At 37.7% G+C, this 20,340-nt stretch overlaps 1 protein-coding gene across 1 annotated transcript in view; it reads left to right on the top strand.

The window, feature by feature from the left end:
• PCGF6 (polycomb group ring finger 6) overlaps positions 1 to 15,291 on the top strand; it is a 34,678-nt gene extending 19,387 nt beyond the window's left edge. Inside the window, exons 9-10 of the mRNA XM_020967746.2 lie at positions 4,749 to 4,835; positions 14,028 to 15,291. Of these exons, the coding sequence (XP_020823405.1) occupies positions 4,749 to 4,835; positions 14,028 to 14,084 (144 nt within the window). The 3' untranslated portion in view covers positions 14,085 to 15,291. The remainder of the gene's footprint in view (positions 1 to 4,748; positions 4,836 to 14,027) is intronic.
• The last annotated feature ends 5,049 nt before the right edge of the window (positions 15,292 to 20,340 follow it).

Raw genomic sequence — 20,340 nt, forward strand, 5'->3', positions numbered from 1 at the left:
AGTGAGTAGAAGTTGCAGAGAGGTAGCTTTAGGCTTGATATAAAGAAAAGCCTCATAACAATTAGAACTGTCCAGAAGTTGAATGGGCTCTCCACATTAGGAGGTAGTGGAGTCTTTGATGTTGTATGTTGTTGATGTATTATAAAGAAGATTCTTATTCAGATATAGGTTAGACTAAAGAACCTTAGTGTTCCTTTCCAGTTCCTTGATTGTATGAAGAATTAGCATTTTATCCATCAATCTGAATGAACTTATTGATGTCCTGTAATATATTTTCTGGGATAGTTGTTTTTTGTGAATTACCTTTGCCTATTTGGTTTTTCAGATTTTATTTGTAGCGTATGAAACCTAGGTTGTTGGGTTTTTTTAATGCTTTTATTAAACTGAAGCTGTTTTTTTTAATCAGAGATGTTGTATATTTTGTTATCATAGATAAAATTTAACCATAACTCAATTCATCTTGAGTGCTGAGTACTAGTGGATAAAGAACAGGACCAAAGTCTATTTTTCATTTTGGCCTAAAATCACACACTAAGCCGGTGACAGTGCTTTAACTCTATTTCCACGCCTTTAAATGAAGATTCTACCATCACGTGCCATGAGTTCATGTCAAAAGTGCTATGAGAAGGAAGGAAAGAGAATAACCTAGAAGTCAGTAGATGATGGCAACAGGTATTTGGAAAAGGCAATATTGTTGGGTATGAACTTAAAAGAACCAGTTACTGTCTTACAAATTATAGGATGCATAAAGCTCTAATAGTTAGAAGTTTTTCATCGTAATTACATATTTGAAGACTTGATTTCTGCCCTGAAACTCAGAAATATTAATAATTACTACTAATTATAATCAAAACCTTTTAACCTTAACGGAAAAATAAAATCCATTTGGATTTGATTTAAAAGTCATTTTATTAAATTATTACACTCAGGTAGATTTTAGGAATCAAACTTATAAATGTTGATTCTTGTTAACAAATATATATTGAGTGGCTCAATAAGAGAATGATGGGGTTTTTTTAATTAGTGGTTTAATAAAAGCACGTAATAGTTTTCACAATCTTCTGATTCGTATTTAACTTCATGTAGTACATTTTATGCTTAAGTTATAAGGTCGTATCAAGGAAATCAAATCATTTTGCTGTTTCTACTTAATCAGTGAACATTTTTCTGAGTTGTCTTTGCATGTTTGAACTAAAGGTTAAAAATGCTTTGAGCATTATTTAATAAAATGGATAAGTTAAAATGTAGAGGCTGTGATTTGCTCAGGATCAAACAGCAAGACATATTAAGGTAGTATGAGTGGAAATAATTTAGTGTGAATGCTAAATATTTTTTGTGTCTAATTTCATAGTACTATAAGGCTAATTGTCAATGCAAACCTTTAAACCTTTCTTATTAGGAAAAGTTAAACATGGGGCAGCCAGATGGTGCAGTGGATAAAGCTCCAGCCTTGGAGTCAGGAGGACCTGAATTCAAATTTGGCCGCAGACACAGCCACAGGCTGTGTGACCCTGGGCAAGTCACTTAACCCCAATTGCCTCACCAAAAACAAAACAAAACAAAACAAAAAAACACAGGAAAACTTAAACTAATTGCATTTCCAGATATTTCATCAGTCTTTTAAAACTGGGACCAATTAATGTAATTTGCTCAGCAGTAAGGGGGAAATTAAATATAAAGCACTTTTAAAGAGCCCATAGATATACAATTCAGTTCTACCGATATCTAATTTAGTATTTTAAATTATCTGAAAAACAAAGCTTTTTTTTAAAAATCTTATCCTTTCTTCCCCTTAATTCTCGATTCATTTACTGAAAACTTACATGGTGCTATAATTAAGTAATAAAGTTCTGATTTTAGGTTTAATTTATGTGTTTAGACATCTGATATTAAGAATCATTATGCAAAAAATAGTGCCATAATTTTTCAAGACATTGAATCAACAGTTTTAGCATTGAGATTTGCTTTTTAGATAGAAATTATAAAAGTTGAAAAGGCAAAATTTATAGGTAAGTTTTATAAATAATTTTTCAATTAAAAATTATCAATATCAGTAGAGAAAAAATTATGGAAGATAAATTGAATATTTGGCAACTGCTTTGTGCCCAGCACTGTTCCACTGATATGAAGGAGGCCTAGGAAATATGTCCCTCCTTTTGAGTAGCTTACAAGATACCTGGTAAAGTGAAGCTAATAAAATCATTTGAGAACATAAACTGTTTAGTACTCACTGTAAATGCAGTGAAAATTGAAATGAGCACAAAGTAATTCTGAATACTCAGGGGAGTCTTCATTGACAAGGTTGGATTTGAGCTAGATTTTGAAGGATGGATAAAATTTAGACAAAGGAATCAAGAGAAGTCATTCCAAACATATGGAGTATTATAAGTATAAAGACATGGTAACAAGAATGAGTGTTGTATACTTGGATAACTCAACCAGAGAGTTTATTAAGTGGAGTAATAGAAAATGTGGTTTAATAGAGTAGGATTTTTGATTGTTAGGCCCTGAAAAAGTCAAAGATGTTTAGACTTGAGATTATAGACAACATGGAGCCATTATAGAGCCATACGGGAAGTGGCATGAATAAATCTGTGTTTTGCAAGATGATAGATTAGAGGAGGGAGCCTGGAGCTAGGGAGACAAGCAAAGAGGCTTTTGTAATCATTTAAATGTGAGATAGCAGTGGTATTGGGATTGGAAAATAAGAGACTAGTGTGACAGGGCCTAATGATCATTGAATTTAGAGGAAGGAAAAGGATGAGTGTAGGATGATGCAGGTTTCTATCCTGGGGCACCAGAAGAATGATTGATTGTTCCCTTGATAAATTGAGTAGATGACAAGAGGAGCTTGTATGAAGAAGAAAATCGCTAGTTCCTTTGGAGACATTTTGAGATGGCTGAGGGATATTCAGATGAAGATGTCACATCAGCAGCTGAAAATGCAGACCTAGAAGGGAGAGACCAAAACCAAGGAGAATGATCAGCAAGTATAAAGGTGATAGTGGAAGAGAAGAGGGAGAGCATTGAGGAGAATAAAAAGGCCTTTTGGAATAGTCACAGTTAAGGAAGGGAAAGGGAAAGAGAATAGTAATGGAAACAGAGTGTGCTTGTTCTGAGTTAGGAGAAAAATGTTACAGGAAGCTCCAAGGAAGGGGTGGTCACCACTGCCTAATGCCACAAAGGTCAAAGAGAGCTAAGAATAGACTAGAATGATGATGTCATTAGTGTAGGGAACTCCTGGGTGAGAAAACTCCTAAAGCCAGTGTGCACCTTCTCTACAACTTGTAATTGAGAGAGATGCCCAAGGTAGTGAGAAGGATCATGCAAGCAGTATGTATCAGGTCTTGTGGCTCTAAAGTCAGCTCTAACACACCATGCTGCCTTCAGATTCAAGGAAGAGGAGACCTTAACTTACTTGCAAAAAATAATGATGGAACCTTTAAAAAAAAAAAAAACAAAAGAAAGAAGCCATTGGTGAGCTTTCAGATAGAGCATCATGGAAAATGACTGCAAGGTCTCAATTATGTCAAATATGGTAGCCTAGGAGTCTGGCAGTTTCATTGTTCAACAGTGCAATGATGAGGAAGGGTGAAGTTTTGGATTTGTTCAGTTTGGGGCGTCAATGGGACATCCACGTAGATTTTTCATTTGGAAATATGGGACTATTAGAGCTCAGATGAGAGGCTAGAAATCAGGAAATTTGGGGACCATCTGCTTAGAAGTCACAATTGAAACTAGGAGGCAGTAGATGAACTGTGGAAGAGTTGAGGATAGATCCCTGGGGAATGGAAAGGGAGAGAAGAACCAGGAAAAGAGGGTAACAAAGATTTTGTAGTGTCACAGAAGCCAAGGTAGGAAAAAGTATCCAAGAGGAAGTACCCCTTGAAGCAGCCAAACTTGTAAATTTTTATCATTTTTCACAGAAATCTTTCCCAATATTTTATACTTTTCCCTCACTAAACAATCACATTAAATATAGTTTAACCTTTTCTACATCTAGATGGCATGTTGTAAGCATCAACTGTTGTACAATGTCCTCAAACAACTGAAATGTATAGAGGTGCTTAGCTGTATACCAAGTGCTTCTAAACTACTGTTTCATTAAACATTTTATGTTTTTTTCTATCTCCTTTTTTGCTGTCATCCAAAACTATGTGTGCCTGCCTATAGCAAGCTTGTCTCCCACTTATATAATTCACTGCTTCTTACCTGTTGTGGATTAGAAAACCAGATAACTGTTAAATTTCCAAATAAAATAAGAATATTAAGCTCTGAGTTCAGGTGTTGAAGGGATCTCCTCCCACAAGATTGTCCTTGGTCTTTGTCTTCCATGTGTTTTGACTGCTTAAAGGTCTGTTTTGTTTATTTTAGATAGTTGAAAGCAAGTAACTTTTAGATGAATATGATATACTCTATTTTCATAGAATTTTACAATTGGAAGAGGCTATTAATATTGTCTAGTGCATCTCCTTCATTTTTACAGTGAGAAAGACAGACTCAGAAAGCCTAATTGAATTTCTTATGGTTATATACCCAGGTGATGAAATAGCCAGGGCATAGAACAGAGTATAATTTTATAGTATGCTGTCCCACTTTAAAATTGTAAAGTTTTTCTGTAGAGATTTTACTGGAATATATCTAAAATAGAGTAGCTAAAGCTTGTCCAGAAATGTTTGGCTTAATTTATTCAGATGGCATGTAAAACAGGAAGAACACTTTGACAGTTTTTTTATTTGTGCCCCTAGGTAGATATAATATGTGGAGATCACCTGTTGGAGCAGTATCAGACACTAAAGGAAATTCGCCGTGCTATAGGTGATGGAGCAATGCAGGTAAGTCTCAGATTTTATGAAAATGCTAGGAAGTACTTTCATCCACATTTGAAATGAAAAGAAAACTAAGGACCATGTAATGAAAAGTTTTAATACACTTCCCACAACCAAGGTTCCTTAGCCTATATTAGGTTCTACCTCAGATTAAACTTTTAATTTTTGAACATAACTAATGAGAGTTTCACTGAAAGAAAATTTCGGATTAAGGTATTAATTAACCCATCATGTGTAAGTTCCTCTTCACTGGAAGAAGAGAGTTAACTTAATTTTTCTGTTACATTTTTCCTGGTAATGTGAGTGTATTTAAAGTGACCAACATGTGTTAATTAGAACACATGGAAATCAAGGTCTTGAGCTCCAAGATTCATGAAGAGTTAAGACAAGAAACCTTTAGTTGTGGGGTCTACTTTCTGCTTTTTTACAAGAATCCTTTTTTTTTTTTTAATTCTGCATCACATTAACAGACTTGCAGTAAGGAAGTTTCAGTGAGCTCTTGTTTAACAAGTAGACTTTAGATGGCCAGATGAGTGTGTTTAATTTATTATCAAAAAATGTAAAGTCCAGTGCATGATCCAGTTTGCCTAGGTTTTATTGAGTCAACACAACTAAAATCACTATGTAGAGGATGCACAGTAGTGCAAGAATTATCCTCATAATATGGATTGTATAATTACTAAAAGTGAAAAGCAGGCTATTCAGCTTTTGTTGATCGTTTACTGGCTTGTTTTTGCTGTTTGCTTAATAAGAAAGCCTATATAACTGTACCTTAATTACTGTAGTCTTACTGTCCAGAGTTTGAGGTATAGATTTTTTTTCTTTAGCATTCTGAAGGTTACATCTTCAGGATAGGACATTGAGCAAAAGAGGTTGTTGTAACGGATGAAGCAATCTGTTTCAGCACTGCAGGATATTCTGTGCAGAAAGGAGAAACCAAACACCTTTTAAAGTCTTGAGCATTTGTTTTTGAAGTTTCATGGACCTGAAGAGAGCTTTAAACCAGACTTTTAATCTAACTGAAGTTTAGTGCAAGTTAATTGGTGATTAGTGTTCCCCAGGGCATATTCTACTTAGGCACAGAAGACTTCACATGACATCGTAACTGAATTCTAATTTGAGAGGCTAAGGTTGTACTTGCTTCTCTTTTTTTTCCTCCCTTGGCTTTCTTGGACAGTGTTATTTTGTTAAGGGAATTTTTTAAAAGCATAAAATCTGAAAATAATCTTTGAATTAAAAGTAAAATTATTTTTTTGAAAATTGGTGCAAATCAAAACAGCTCTGAGATTTCACCTCATACCCATCACAATGGAAAAGATGGCTACAATTCAGAAATAATGTTGGAAGAACTGTGGGAAAACAGATAAAATAGTACATTGGTTGAGATGTGAATTGGTCCTGGAGTTCTGGAAAACAATTTAGCGTTAATTAAGAAATATGTTCCTACTCTTGGACCCAGCAATTTAATTACTGGGCATATGTCCCAAGAAGCTCAGAGACAGAAAGAAAAGCTCCATAAATGCCAAAATTTTAATAGCAGAGCTCTTTGTGGTAACAAAGAATTGTAAATAAAGTCAAGAGTCCATTAGTTGGACAATGGATGAACAAACTGCTATGTGAATATAATGGGTTGTTATTGTGAGGAATTCACAGACACATGGGAATATTTATTTGAACTGGTAAGAGACATACAAACACCATATACAGTGACTACAATAATATAAATTAAAAGGGTATAAAAGCCAAAAAACAATAATGGAAAACACCTCCTCAGAAAAGAAGACAAGCCCATAGGTCAAAAAACTGGTAAAGAAAATATGAGAAGCAGAGACACAGTATCTCTCCCTAGAGCTTAGATGAATCTGACGCTTTCAGTGTGAAAGGAGGATGAAAAACTCCGAGGCAGAATTGATGATAGATAGGTAGAGCATTTACTGTGTGTAGACACTGTGCTAAATGCTAAGGGTACAAAAATAGGAAAAGAAGATAACCCTGTTCTCAAGGAGCTTACATACAGCCTACTAAAGATAGACCTATAGAGGTGGTCTGGGAATGGTGGGACAGGGCAGGAGTGAACCAGTACAGATGTGGAGCAGGCCAGGTGAACCAGAAAAGGAGAGTGAGCAGTGTGCCCTTCTCATGATATGGGGCTTCCAGGCAGAGACTTGTCAATCACTGGGTCAGCCTCAGGAAGCCAGGCAGCAGGTATAGAAATAGAACAGGCCAGAGAGCTAGCTATAAGTGGAGAAAGACAAAGAGAAGGTCCTTGACAAATGTAATGAAATAGTCAGTTGGTTCATTAAGAAACAGACTTCTGAGAAGGATTTGAGCCCCTGCAGAAATATTTGGAGAAGGTCTGCAACCCCATCCATCATTACTAAACTGTATCAAAATGCAGAGGACATACCAGGAGGTAGGGGTTGTGGATTTCCAGGTAGTGAAACAGCCCCATCCTGAGGTACCTTTTCTAGATCCACCATTGAAGAGATCAACAAAATGCATCAAAAGAGAAGAGTTCCTCACAGCTTTTCAAAATTGGAAATCTCACATTTGTAGCCCAGCCTAGGTGCAGTAGCTGTTTAGAAGTCCACGTTGTATATTCTAAATATTTGGATGTGTACAGGGGGAGAGAAGCAACCAGTGTTGCACTTTATCACTACCGTAAGCAAGTAGAAATGTAATTCTTAGGGGGCAGCTAGGTGGTACAGTAGGTAGAGCACCGGCCCTAGAGTCAGGAGGACCTGAGTTCAAATGCAGCCTCAGACACATAACACTCACGAGCTGTGTGACCCTGGGACAAATCACTTAACCCCATTGCCTAGCAAAAAAAAAAAAAAGAAATGTAATTCTTCTCTTTAGAAATAGGAATGTGATTTAAAATTGGCACCATTTAAAAAAAAAAAAGCAGTAGGAGCATCACTTCACTTCGTGGCAATAGCAGGAACCATACAGCCTAACCATCTTCCTTAAACTTCTCCCTTCAAAACCACCTGGACTCTGGTTCCTTGGCTCTGCTAGGTGATCAGACCTCATGTCACTTCTTAGCCATTTCCAAAAACATTCCATAGCTACTTCTAGCTCCACTATCTTCCTATAATCAGTCAGCAAGCATATTAGGCGCCTACTCTGTCAGGCACTGTACTAAGTACTTGGGATACCAAAAAGACAAAAAACAATCCCTACTCTCAAGGTGCTTATAATCTAATGGGGAAAACAACATGCAAACAAATGTATACAAATAATACACACATGCTATAAAGTATAAATTGGAGATAATCAAAAGGTGCTAGCATTAAGCAGGATAGGAAAGTCTTCTTATAGAAGGTGGGGTTTTAGCTGGGACTTGCAGGAAGCCAGGAGGTAGAGATGAGGAGGAAGAAAATTCCAGGCATGAGAGACAGGCATTGAAAATGCCTGGAGAAGGGACTTGGAGTGTCTTGTGCAGTGAACAGCAAGGACACTAATGTCACTGCATCACAGTATGTAAAGGGTGAGTAAGATGTAAAAAGAATGGAAAGGTAGGAGGGGGTCAAGTTATGAAGAATTGTGAATGCCAAACAGGGATTTTATATATGATCCTGAGGTGAAAGGGAGCCTCTGGAGTTTTTTAAATAGAGGATCCTGATCACCAAGCCAAGCGTATGCCATACACGCATGCCCAGGCTAGGACTCCATTCTTCAATATATCTTTAAGTACCTACTATGTACCAGGCATTGGAGATACAAAGACAAAAACAAGGTAGTCCCTGTTCTCAAGGAGCTTACATTCAGTTGAGGGTAGGGGAAGAAGGGAATAATTTGTACAAAGGTAAGTAAACACAGAGTAGGTACCAAATAAAGTTACTAAAGATCTCTTAGTTACCAAGTCTAATGACCTCTCAGTTATTACCCTTCTTTACCTTTCTGCAGCCCTTTGATACTGTTCATAAGTCTCTTCTTGATACTCTTTTCTTTCTAGGTTTTTGTGATCTGCTCTCTCTTGGTCCCATCCGTTACTTCCTCCTCCTCCCCGCCCCAAGCCCTTTTTTCTTTCTAACTTTCCTATTATTGCCAGGTGTTATCCTCAGCTGTTCCCTCTCTCATCCCCTATATCCAATCTGTTGGAAAATCCTGTCAATATCATCTTCATAACATTTCTCATATGTCTCCCCTTCTCTCCTCTGACATTGCCATCACCCTGGTGCACATCTTCGTTACCTCACACCTGGACTATTGCAAAAGGCTCCTGATTTGGTCTTCTGGCCTCAAGTGTATGAGCCTTTGCAAAGCTTCAATCATTTGACTGGGGTGGGGGATGGGGGTGGGATGGTGTTTATGGGCACAGGTGTGTCCTTGTCCTGGTAGTCAGGACACATTGAGGTTACAGGTACAATTGAAGCCTTGAATTCTGTGAATGGTGGAATCTTGGCCCAGTGGTCAGAAAGGAGCTACCCTGAAGAGGCTGGGTCTCCATTGGTAACTTTAGAGGGAAAAATTCAATTGAATATAAGCTTTATTAGAATATAAGCTTCTTGAAGGTGAGGATTGTCTTATCCTTGTATTTGTACCCTCAGCATTTATCATAGTTTTTCTAAGTGACATGTTTTTGACAACAAAAACTTCATTTTAGTCTTGCTAATTTTCATGGCTCCATACTAATATTGGCTTATAGCTGAAAGTATAATATACACTTGGGGCAAAGTCTGTCCTGAATGATAGTAGATATAAACTCAGATTTCAGATAATGTTGATGATTTCATTCTTTTGGACCAACTTCTTGTCCAATATGATTTAATTCATCATCAGTTTTTATTTAGTAACATGGCTTGACAAAATGGAGACGTGTTAGACTTTTTTTTACATTTGGCATTTTTTTCCTTGTTTTCGTATATTCATATTATTAGTATTATCTTCGTTCTGCAGTTTCTTTGCTGGAATTTTTTTAGGCTTCTTTTTATTTTGTGAGTTAGTTAAAACCAGATAATATCCATAAACCCACTTAGCTAAGCATAACTTGCGCAAGGGTCCATCCCTATACATGTGGAACTTCTCTTCCCTACAAGTACCTCGTGTTTTGTTCCTGACACATTATCATCTGAGATGAGGAACAAATGAAAACACCAGTGTCAGTCCGTAAACTAAATATTAATGATGCTTATTTTCTTAATTCTTTTAGATGAAAATAAATAGAAATAGAAGTTTTGATATTTCCGTACCACACCCTCTGCTGTGTACATGTCCCATTTTGGAGAGCACTGGTTTAGTCTCCATTTTTTTTCCCACAAAAATTATATGATACTCTTATTAAATGTTTTTTGCTAACATCTATAAACTATATTTATAGCGTATCTAAACTGTATCTACAGCATTCTTTTGACTAATCAGTTTTATAACCCTTTCAAAAAAGAAAATAAAGTTAGTCTAATATAACCAGTTAATTGAATAAAAAATAAATTTTAAAAAATCTATAAATTATATTTATAACATATCTAAACTATATCTATAGCATTCTTTTGACTAATCAGTTTTATAACATGGTGGCACAGTGGATAAAGCACTGGGTGTGAAGTAAGGAAGACTCATCTCTGTGAGTTCAAATCCAGCCTCAAAAGCTTACTAACTGTGTGACCTAGGCAAGTTATTTAACCTTGTTTGCCTCAGTTTCCTCATCTGTAAAATGAGCTGGAGAAGGAAATGGCAAACCACTCCAGTATCTTTGCCGAGAAAACCCCAAATGGGGTCATGAAGAATTAGACATTACTGAAAAAAAAAATGACTTAACAACAAAATGTACTGAGTATCGTAGGCACAAAAAGCAAAAGCAGTGCCGGTCCTCCAAGGAGATTCCACTCTAATAGAGGAGAACACAAACAAGAGTGGTTTTGGTCAAGGAGGGGTATTTTAGCCTGGAAAGTTACAGGGATGAGAGTTGCACCTTTTGGGGAGTGAACTGACCCATCCAGGAACAATGTTTGATCATTGCTGCAGAACTGAGGAGTAAGGAAGCTGATGAGAGGCAAAGCATGGCCGAAGCTTTTACTGAAGTACTTGTCTAAAAGAGGCAGTTACCAATGAAAGGAACTGGTCCCGAGGATGGAGGTATCTCCAGGAAGGCAGCTGGAGAGTCATGATGGCACCATGAGGTTTCTGTTTGCTCTTTCCTTTCCTTCATGTACACTCACCATCCCATTAATGACCCCTTCTAGAATTTTCCCACAAATCCAAGCCAAGCTCACTGACCTGTGATTCACCAACTCTACTCTCTTCCCTTTTATGAAAATCAGGCATTTGCCCTTCTCCAGTGCTGTAGCACCTCTCTCACTCTTCACAGTCTTTCAGATAACACTGACATTGATTCTGCAATCATGTCTTTAAGTTCTGGATTTGAAGACCTGAGTTTAAATCCCATCTTTGACATATAAAGCTGTGTGGCCCTGGGCAGGTTCACATATAGGAGCTGGGAACCTGCAGCCTTTTGACTGAGCACCAAGTTTTACAAAACAAATCCTTTTATTAAGGGGATTTGTTCTGTGAGGTTTGGACTCAGTCAGAGAAGATGATTTTTTTTTATAGGCAATGAGGATTAAGTGACTCGCCCAGGGTCACACAGCTAGTGAGTGTTATGTGTCTGAGGTCAGATTTGAGCTCAGGTCCTCCTGACTCCAGGGCCAGTGCTCTATCCACTGCGCCACCTAGCTGCCCCTGGATTCAATCAAAGGGCCATACTTGAGGACCTAGTGGACCACATGTGGCCTCAAGGCTGCAGGTTCCCCACCCCTGAAATGGTTATGTGAACTAATGGTTTCCTCATAGGGTTAATAACAAGCACCTACCTCACAGGACTGTTGTGAGGATCAAATTAGATACTACGTATAAAGTACTTTGCAAACAGTAAAGTGCTATGTAAATGTTTACTACTATTTTTATCATGATCCTTTAAAGGAGGTTGTTAATCTCAGCCAAGTGACTTGAATGCATTAAGGTTAGCTTTGTGCTTTCGTACCATATTTTTATATATTTTATGTATTACCTCCCCATTTGCCTTTTTTTTTCATCATTTCCAGTGCCAAAGTTGCTCTCTGTGGCAGAGAAAACAGAAGCAAAGCAAGACTTGAGCAGCTCTGCCTTCTCTCTGTTGTCAGATAGCAGGGTTTCATCTCCCTTCTGCTACCCCACTGCCCTCACCCCCAGCAGTAGACCTATTCTTCCTCTCTTCTTTGATCTTCCTCTTTCTCTAAAAATAAGCATAACCCCTACCCCTCTTGTTGTTCTCAGCTTTTCTCGCCCTATTCAGCTCCTTCTGAGTGTTAGCAGTTCTGACACTATTTTACAGGATTATGTTGTGCTCTTACACTCATCTTTAGTCTCCTGCCCTTGTTTTCATCTTTTGTACGTATATTCTTAACATCTAGGTTGGTGAGTTTCCCTGTCCATGTTGGTCTCTTTAGAGAACTCTGATTTTTCCTCCTTATCAGAATTGTTTTGCTTTGTATCTTCAGAATGTTATTCTTCACAGTTTTTCATACCCCACCAGGCAAATTTCTAGAATTTTAGTCATTGGGGTCCTGCCTATCCTTTTTCAGAACTTTGAGATATGTTCTCCCAAGATCTAGAATGCCTGACTTTTCTTTTTCTTTCGCTAACTCCAGGAGGCAGTGGCCACTTTCCTTCAAAGTTCCCATTTCACTCCAGCTATGATTTCCTCCACATCAGTAAGAATGAGAAGATCTAAAACAGTTTCCCCTTGTTAGTTCTTCTGCCTTTTGAAGAATGAAATTATCATTAAGTCAGTAGGCAAGTCAAGAAAAGTTAACAGCTGCTATGCAGATGTGAAGAGTTGAAGCCCCTTTCATTACTAGAAAGTGTGGTGGATAGAGAGCTGTTCTTAGAGTCAGGAATCAGATCTCATCTCTGATACACATTGGCTTTGTGACCCTGGGTATGTGGACCTCTCACTGCCTCAGGTAACTCTCCAACACTGTAAATGGCAGAGTAGATGCTAATCACCACTAGGAGATAGCTCCTGACCAGGGACTCCCTATGCCAGTAGAATCTCAAGTCCAGATTTTAAAAAATCTCAAATTCTATTGCATCATGCCTCTGAACCTCTTATCTATTTCCTTTCACCAGGCAAGTGGCCTAAAGAATATTCTGATGATAAAATCACTTCTGTCTCTACTTCCATTAATCTTAACCTAAATATTATGTATGGAACCAAGTGATAGCAGTCAGAGAAGAGAAAGAAAAGCTAAAGAACAAACTCAGGAACTCAAACTGGAGCCATTTAGTCTAAGAACAAGTAGCTCAGTGGACTTCAGGAAATCCTAAGGGCATCACTGTATTACACTGACTTTATGCGAGTCACTTAAGCTTTAATCTCTCAGTTACCTCATTTGTAAGATGGGGGACAGTATTGGAGTAGATACCTTAGGGTACTTTCTAGATCCATGATCCTATGTTCATCATGTAGTAATCAAGAAGAGGTTAAGTTAAATTCAATATTGTCTATTTATGGAGGCAGAAAATTGTAACATGATATAGAATGGTGGAATGAATGCTTGATTTGGACTCAGGACATGAATTTGAATTCTAATTCTGGGACCACTTGTCTATAAAATTGTTCAACCTATTACTCAATTCCTTCATCTATAAAAATGGGCATCATAATTTGTGTCTCAGGGCTGATATGAGGATCAAATAAGATAATGAATATAAAGTGCTTTATAAACCAAAGCCTCATAAAAGTGTCAGATTCTGTTTTTACTTTTAAAAATATCTCCATCACAATTGATTAAAATAGAACTCTTCACTGCTTAAAGTGGCAAGTTTAAATTATCCAAATGTATAACATATAGTGACATTATAGTATTTAGATCCTTTTAGAGAAAAAACACCCAGTGTTTCACTGAGTATGGAATGAAAAAGGTGTCTCTTTATTTGTTTTTGGAGGATTGTCTGTTATAAATACCACCACAGCTGGCATATATAGGAACTCAGAGCAGCCTCAGTAGTTAAGATTCAAGATTAGGTAGACCACAGTTGCCAAGATATATTGGTGATGGAATGCCTTCCCTGTGTCAAAGAGATCTATTCACTTTATGCCTTTTAAAAATAATAAGTTTATTTAGTGTTAAGTTGTGAAAATTAAAGAAAGCTGTGACTTATTTATTAGCATAAGTGTTTATCATGGTAAGACATGGTGCCTTTTTTCCCTTCCAGGATGGTTTACTTGTGCTTCATTACGGCCTTGTGGTTTCTCCACTGACAATAACATGAATATTGCAGGGCTGTTAAAAGTAAAGAAGCAAAGCAGAGTCCTCATCTCACCAAAGACTGTCATTGTACATCTGGTAACCACCACTTTATGCAATATGTCTAATTTTCAGCTGTTAAGAACCATAACATTTATAAGTAAAACTAGGAATGATGACATGCTTTTGTTTGACCAGTGACAGTTTAAAAGGTAGTACAAGCCTCAGGGAAAGGAAATCATTTAGAAACACTGAATTCTAAAATTCTTTATGATTTCACACTTTGTCTTTGATTTGCTTGCTCTTCTCTGAAGCAAATCAGCTCCTGTTCTCTTCTAGAGCCATATCTCTTTAAAGTAGGCAGTTGGATTCAACTGTCTGGGATGGGATTTGATAGACAGTCATCCTTTTGGAAAAGAGATGTATACTTTTGAACTAAAGATAAAAGTCATGGCTTTATTTTTAAAACCACAGGGCAAACTTTTTGATCTTTGTGAAGACCAAAAGCATTAACCTACGATTTGCATATTTCTAGTATTTTTTGAGCATGTATTTTTATACCAGCAGTAATACTAAAGAGATCTTGTTTCCTCTGGAGGTGGTGAATCAGTTCCTTCTAAGTAGGCAGAATGTCTTCCCCTGGGGCAGTCTTGTCCAGCACCATGTGCCTCTAGTGTAGTTTGACTTCCCTAGCACAGCTTACAAGAGGTGCCTCTAGATGTTTTTATTCTTAAAATAGTTCATTTTGCAATCATGCATTATACTTGAGTGGCTTGTATGTTTTTAGAGACCTGTTAGCCCTGAAAGTATGATCAGAACTTTTAAGTAGATTGAGAATTCTACAAATAACTTGCTAATTCAATGTTTCCTTATTTTGTCAGATAAACTTGTGTTTTCCCATTGTTTTTTCACCATGTTTAAAGGATGTAGTGTTTATGAGCTCATTCACTTGCATGTTAGGCCTTAAAATTTAAAACTAAAACAATTCTTTTGCCAATAAAGATAGTTTGAAATAACAAGCCTGTTTACCTAGATTAATACATTACAATACTTCCTAAAAGGTTAAAATTATTTTGTGGTCCAGATTTTGAAACTTATTTTGAAAGTTTATATGGCAATAGTTACAAAATTGGATAAGTCAAGGAGAATGCTTTGTAAACAGTTTTTGAATTGTGTAAATGATTACATATTGTAACAATTAAATAAAAAATTTATTTTAGTCTATTTTAAAATATTAGTGTTTGTCATGAATCTTTAAAAATTACTTATTAAGGAGGTCAGTGGTGAATTAAAGTTAACCGTCACTTCTGGGTCTTGTGAGCAACAAAATGATGGGTCACTTTTTCCAGTCTCATCGCAACCCTTCATTCTGTCACCCTCCTCAATAAATTATATGCCAGATATTATTACATACAAATCCTCAGAAGACAGAGTTCCGACAAGGTAAAGTCCTTTATGAGTTAACACTGGGGAATTCTAACACCAGAACACTCACTCCTCACCCACTAACTTCCATGTGTCTTATAGACAGATACAAGCAAACCTTGGGTTAGGCACCTACCCTGATTCAGTGATTGTGCCTAAACACCACCGCCCCTCTAACCCACAAGAAGCCATAGACATTGATTCAGTCCAGCTATATGAAGAAAAGGAAAAGAAAGTAAGAGAATTAGGCAGGTTAAAAAGTGCTGCCTTTTGTTTGGAACCCAACACTCTGCACCTGTGGTGACTGCCCAGACAACTTCTGTCCTCCTCCTACTCTACAAAAAGTGTCACAAAGAGCAGTGGGAGAAGTTGGCAGATTTACTAGCATGGTTATGTCAGGCCTAAAGCAAAGGAGACTAAAACCTCACCCCCGAGGTTATCTAGGGCAGGGACTCAGGCCAGAGAACCTTATATGTCCCAAAACCAAGGGGACTGAGGCAGCCTTGCAGCACAACCTGAGGGGTCTGCTCTCTAGCAAAGGGGGAGGGGCCAGAAAAGAAGTGATAGGAATACCCCCCTCCAAAAAAAAAGGCTGAAACACCAAAGATATGAAAAGACCTGAAAATCCCAACACAGATAAATTAGCTGACAGGATTCTAAAACCATAAAAAGACTGAATAAAACCTCAATGTATATAATTCATATCAGCATATGATATGAAGGAAAGATTAAAGACAGAATGCTGTGTCTGTCTTCCAAGAGCATAGAGCAATCAAAAACCCCATAATGATCCAAAAGGGAAATGAAATGCATAAAATAAGAAATTAGAAATGAATGTGGGTCAAAACCCACAATTAGCATATTAGGAAAAAATGATGGAAAAATCATTCCAAAGAAGTGAGTTTAACAGATTTGGAATACAGAAATAGTGAATTGGAGGAAAATTTGACTGAAGGGGCTCAAAAGTCAACATTAAAAGAACTCATTCTGTACAAGCCAAAGTAAATGATTTTAAAGGTCAGATGAGGGGAAGCCAGTTGGCAAAGTGGATAAAGCACTGGCCCTGGAGTCAGGAGGACCTGAATTCAGATTTGGCTTCAGACACTAGCTGTGTTACCCTAGGCAAGTCACTTAACCCTGATTGCCTCCAAAAATAAAAATCAAATTCAGATGATAAGAGAAAATTTAGGGATTATAGATCTTCCAGGAGAACACAATCAAAAAATCTGCATGCCATGATGTTATAATTAAATAGAAGAAAACTGTCCAGAACTAAATACAGACAACAAAGAATTGATCAAGAATATCTACAGATTACCACCAAAAGACTACCCTGCACTTTAAACTCCAAGATACATGGTGGTTAAATAAAACATTTTTGGAAGAATTGAGAAGAAAGGCAGGCCAGTAATAAAGATTCATTAAGTGACTACAAAGTACCAGATGCTGTGCTGAGCGCAAAGGATACAAATATAAGCAAAAAGAAAGATAGTCCCTGCCCCCAAGGACCAAAGACCTTCAACTGTGAAGGAAAGGAAATTTGAGGAAGACCAAATTATTTTGCGGTCACGAGAAATCTCGGACAGGAATGGAAGAGAAGGGAAAGAATGATAAACTACCAAGGCCATGGGGAAACAGTGAAGGGAAGGTGATTCATATAGACTTTCAACAGGAAGGGGGTGTTGTGGAAGAGGAGAGGCAGCAGAGGGAAGAAAATGAGACTGGAGTCTCCAGGGGAGGATAGAAATACCATTGAAGAGCCCTTCTAGGGGGGTGACAGTGTGCCTGCTTGGGAGATAGGGGACTCTTAATAGGTTTAATCTAGGGACAGTTTGTCCACTGGGAGGCCATCTCAGAGAGTAGTGTGAATTCATCAGCAGCTCCTTCCCCAGACAACAGATATGTGAATTCTTATTATATAGGGAAAGCACCCATAATGGGACAGGCAAAGAGGGTGTGGAGCCAAAGATGAGACAATATTACCTTTGGGAAGGAGACTGATGATATTTCTAAGAGTGGAGACAGCAAAAGAAAAATGGAGAATGGCGTAATATCTACAAACAATAAGATAGAAACTGATTAAGAATGTGTTCAGACTTTGTTCTTAAGAAGCTTTAACTCCAAGAAAGATACAGAGGAAACTAATTAGGAGCAAATGAAGGTATAGCCCATGAAGCAAAGAAAGAAAGAAATTCAGAATAGGCCAGAAGGAGCACAGGGCAAGCCACACTGGGACAAGTACAGCAGCAGGCCTTGGAGGCAGCTGCATCAGTGGCTGTAGCACCTTTGGGAGTTCTCAGCCTGCAGACAGCAGAGGGGTTAGACAGCTGGTCAGGAAGAGATTGCAAGGGACCCTTTACTGGCACTAGATTCAGGACCCTGATTGCCCATCCAGAGTTCTGGGTCACAGTCCTGGGGCAAAGAGGAGCACTGAAGCTTGTGGCTGCAGAGGACTAGGCATGCTGGTCAGAGTTTCAAGGCAGAAAGTAGTACTAGTGCTTGTGGTTGCAGGAGAGCAGGTTCCCTGAGTAACAGTTCCAGGGCCAAAAGAAGCAATACCACTTGTAGCTGCAGGGGAGCAGGAGCTTTGGTCACAGTTTCAGGGCTGAGAAGAAGGCTTGTCACTCACAGAGGAGTCGGGACCCTGGTCTCAGTTTCAAGGCAGAAAAGAGCACAAGCATTTACAGCTGCAGGAGGGCAAGGGTCCTGGTCATAGTTTCAGGGTTAAGAGGAGCACTAGAATTGTGGCTACAGGGAAACAAGGTAAAGACCAGAGCAGAGGTCAAGAAAGCAGTGACTGCATCTCCTCTTAGATCACACTACCTTGGAAGCACCAAAAACTTACAGAACCCCAGAACAAGTTCTTAAAATAGCACAGGAAACCTAAAGCTTGGAACAGTGCCCCCTCCACTCTGGGACCAGAGCCCAACTTTAACATAAAAGTTGAAAGTTGAAAAGTAGGCTAGAAAAATAAGCAAACAATTAAAAAAAAAAAAAGAACCTGGACATAAAAAGTTGCTATAGTGACAGGGAAGAGCAAGATACTCAGAAGAAGACAGTGATGTCAAAACAGCTATGAGCAAAGCCTTAAAGAAAAACCCATGGATTGGACAAAAGTTCAACAAGAATTCCTGAAATAGCTCAAAAAAGATTTTTTTAAATCAAATAAGAGAGGTAGAGGGAAAATTGGGGAAGGAAATGAAAGTGATGCAAGAAAATTATGAAAAGAGAGTCAATAGCTTGGTAAAAGAGGCACAAAAAATATTGAAGAAAATAACACCTTAAAAAGAATTAGCCAAATGGTTCTTTAAAATTAGAATTGGAGAAGTAGAAGCTCATAACTCCATGAGACATCAAGAAACAAAACAAAATCAAAAGAATGAAAAAATGAAAGAAAATATGAAATATTTCATAGGAAAAACAACTGACTAAAAATTAAAGGAAAAAAAAACAGCTGACTTGGAAAATAGATCAAGGAGAAATAATTTAAGAATTACTGGTCTACCTGAAATCCATGATCAAAAAAAGAGCCTAGACATCATATTTCAAGAAATTATCAAGGAAAACTCTTCTGATATCCTAAAACCAGGAATTAAAAAGGAAATTGAAAGAATCCACCAATCACCTCCTGAGATCCCAAAATGAAAACTCCCAGCAATAATATAGCCAAATTCCAGAGCTCCTAGGTCAAGGAGAAAATATTGCAAACAGCCAGGAACAATTCAAATATTGTGGAGCCAGTCAGGATCACATAAGATTTAGCAGCTTCCATATGAAAGGATCAAAGGGCTTGGAATATATTTCAGAAAGCAAAGAAGTTAGGATTACATCCAAAAATAACCTACCTAGCAAAACTGAGTATAATCCTTCAAGGGAAAAAAATAATATTTAATGAAATAGAGGACTTTCAAGCATTCCTGATGAAAAGACCAGAGTTTAAAAGAAAAGTGACCTTCAAATGCATGACTCAAGAGAAGCATAATAAGTTAATATGAAAGAGAAATCATAAGGGATTCATTTAGGTTAAACTGTTTACATTCCTATATGGGAAGATGATACTTTTAACTCTGAAGAACTTTATCACTATTAGAGCAGTTAGAGTGGATAGAGCATTGGCTCTGGATTCAGGTGGACCTGAGTTCAAATCTAGCCTCAGACACATAACATTCACTAGCTGTGTGACTCTGGGCAAGTCACTCAACACCAAATGCCTCATCATGAATGAATGAATGAATGAATGAATGAATGAAGTTACAAGAAGTGTCCATAGACAGACAGCACAGGTGTGAATTGGCTATAATGGAATTTTTTTATAAATAAAATTGAAAAGAGTTGAAAAAGAGGGATGCACTGGGAAGAGAGGGAAGGGAGAAGAAGAATGGGGAAAATAATCTTACATAAAAGAGGCATGAAAGGAAGAGCTTTTACAGTGGAGGGGAAGTTGGTAGGGGGAGGAAAGCTGGGCAATACTTGAACCTTACTCTCGACTCAAAGAGGGTATTATATACATACTCAGTTGAGCATAGAAATCTATCTCACCCTACAGGGAAGTAAGAGGGGAAGGGTTATAAAAGAAAGACAGTAATAAAAGGGAGGGTGGATTAAGGAAGGCAATGGTCAGAAGGAAAACAGATTTTTGAAGAGGGACAGGATATAAAGAGAGGCAGAAGGATAACAGGGAAAAAAATAGAATAGAGGAAAATAAACAGTCATAACTGTGAATGTGAGTGGGATGAACTTACCCATAAGATGGAAGCAGATAGCAGACTGGATTGAAAACCAGAATCCAACAATGTAATGTTTACAAGAAACACTTGAAACAGACACACACACAGCAAAAATAAAGGGCCAGAGCA

Source organism: Phascolarctos cinereus, unplaced genomic scaffold, assembly GCF_003287225.1.
Source record: "Phascolarctos cinereus isolate Bilbo 61053 unplaced genomic scaffold, phaCin_HiC Scaffold_3;HRSCAF=262, whole genome shotgun sequence".
Lineage (NCBI taxonomy): Eukaryota > Metazoa > Chordata > Mammalia > Diprotodontia > Phascolarctidae > Phascolarctos > Phascolarctos cinereus.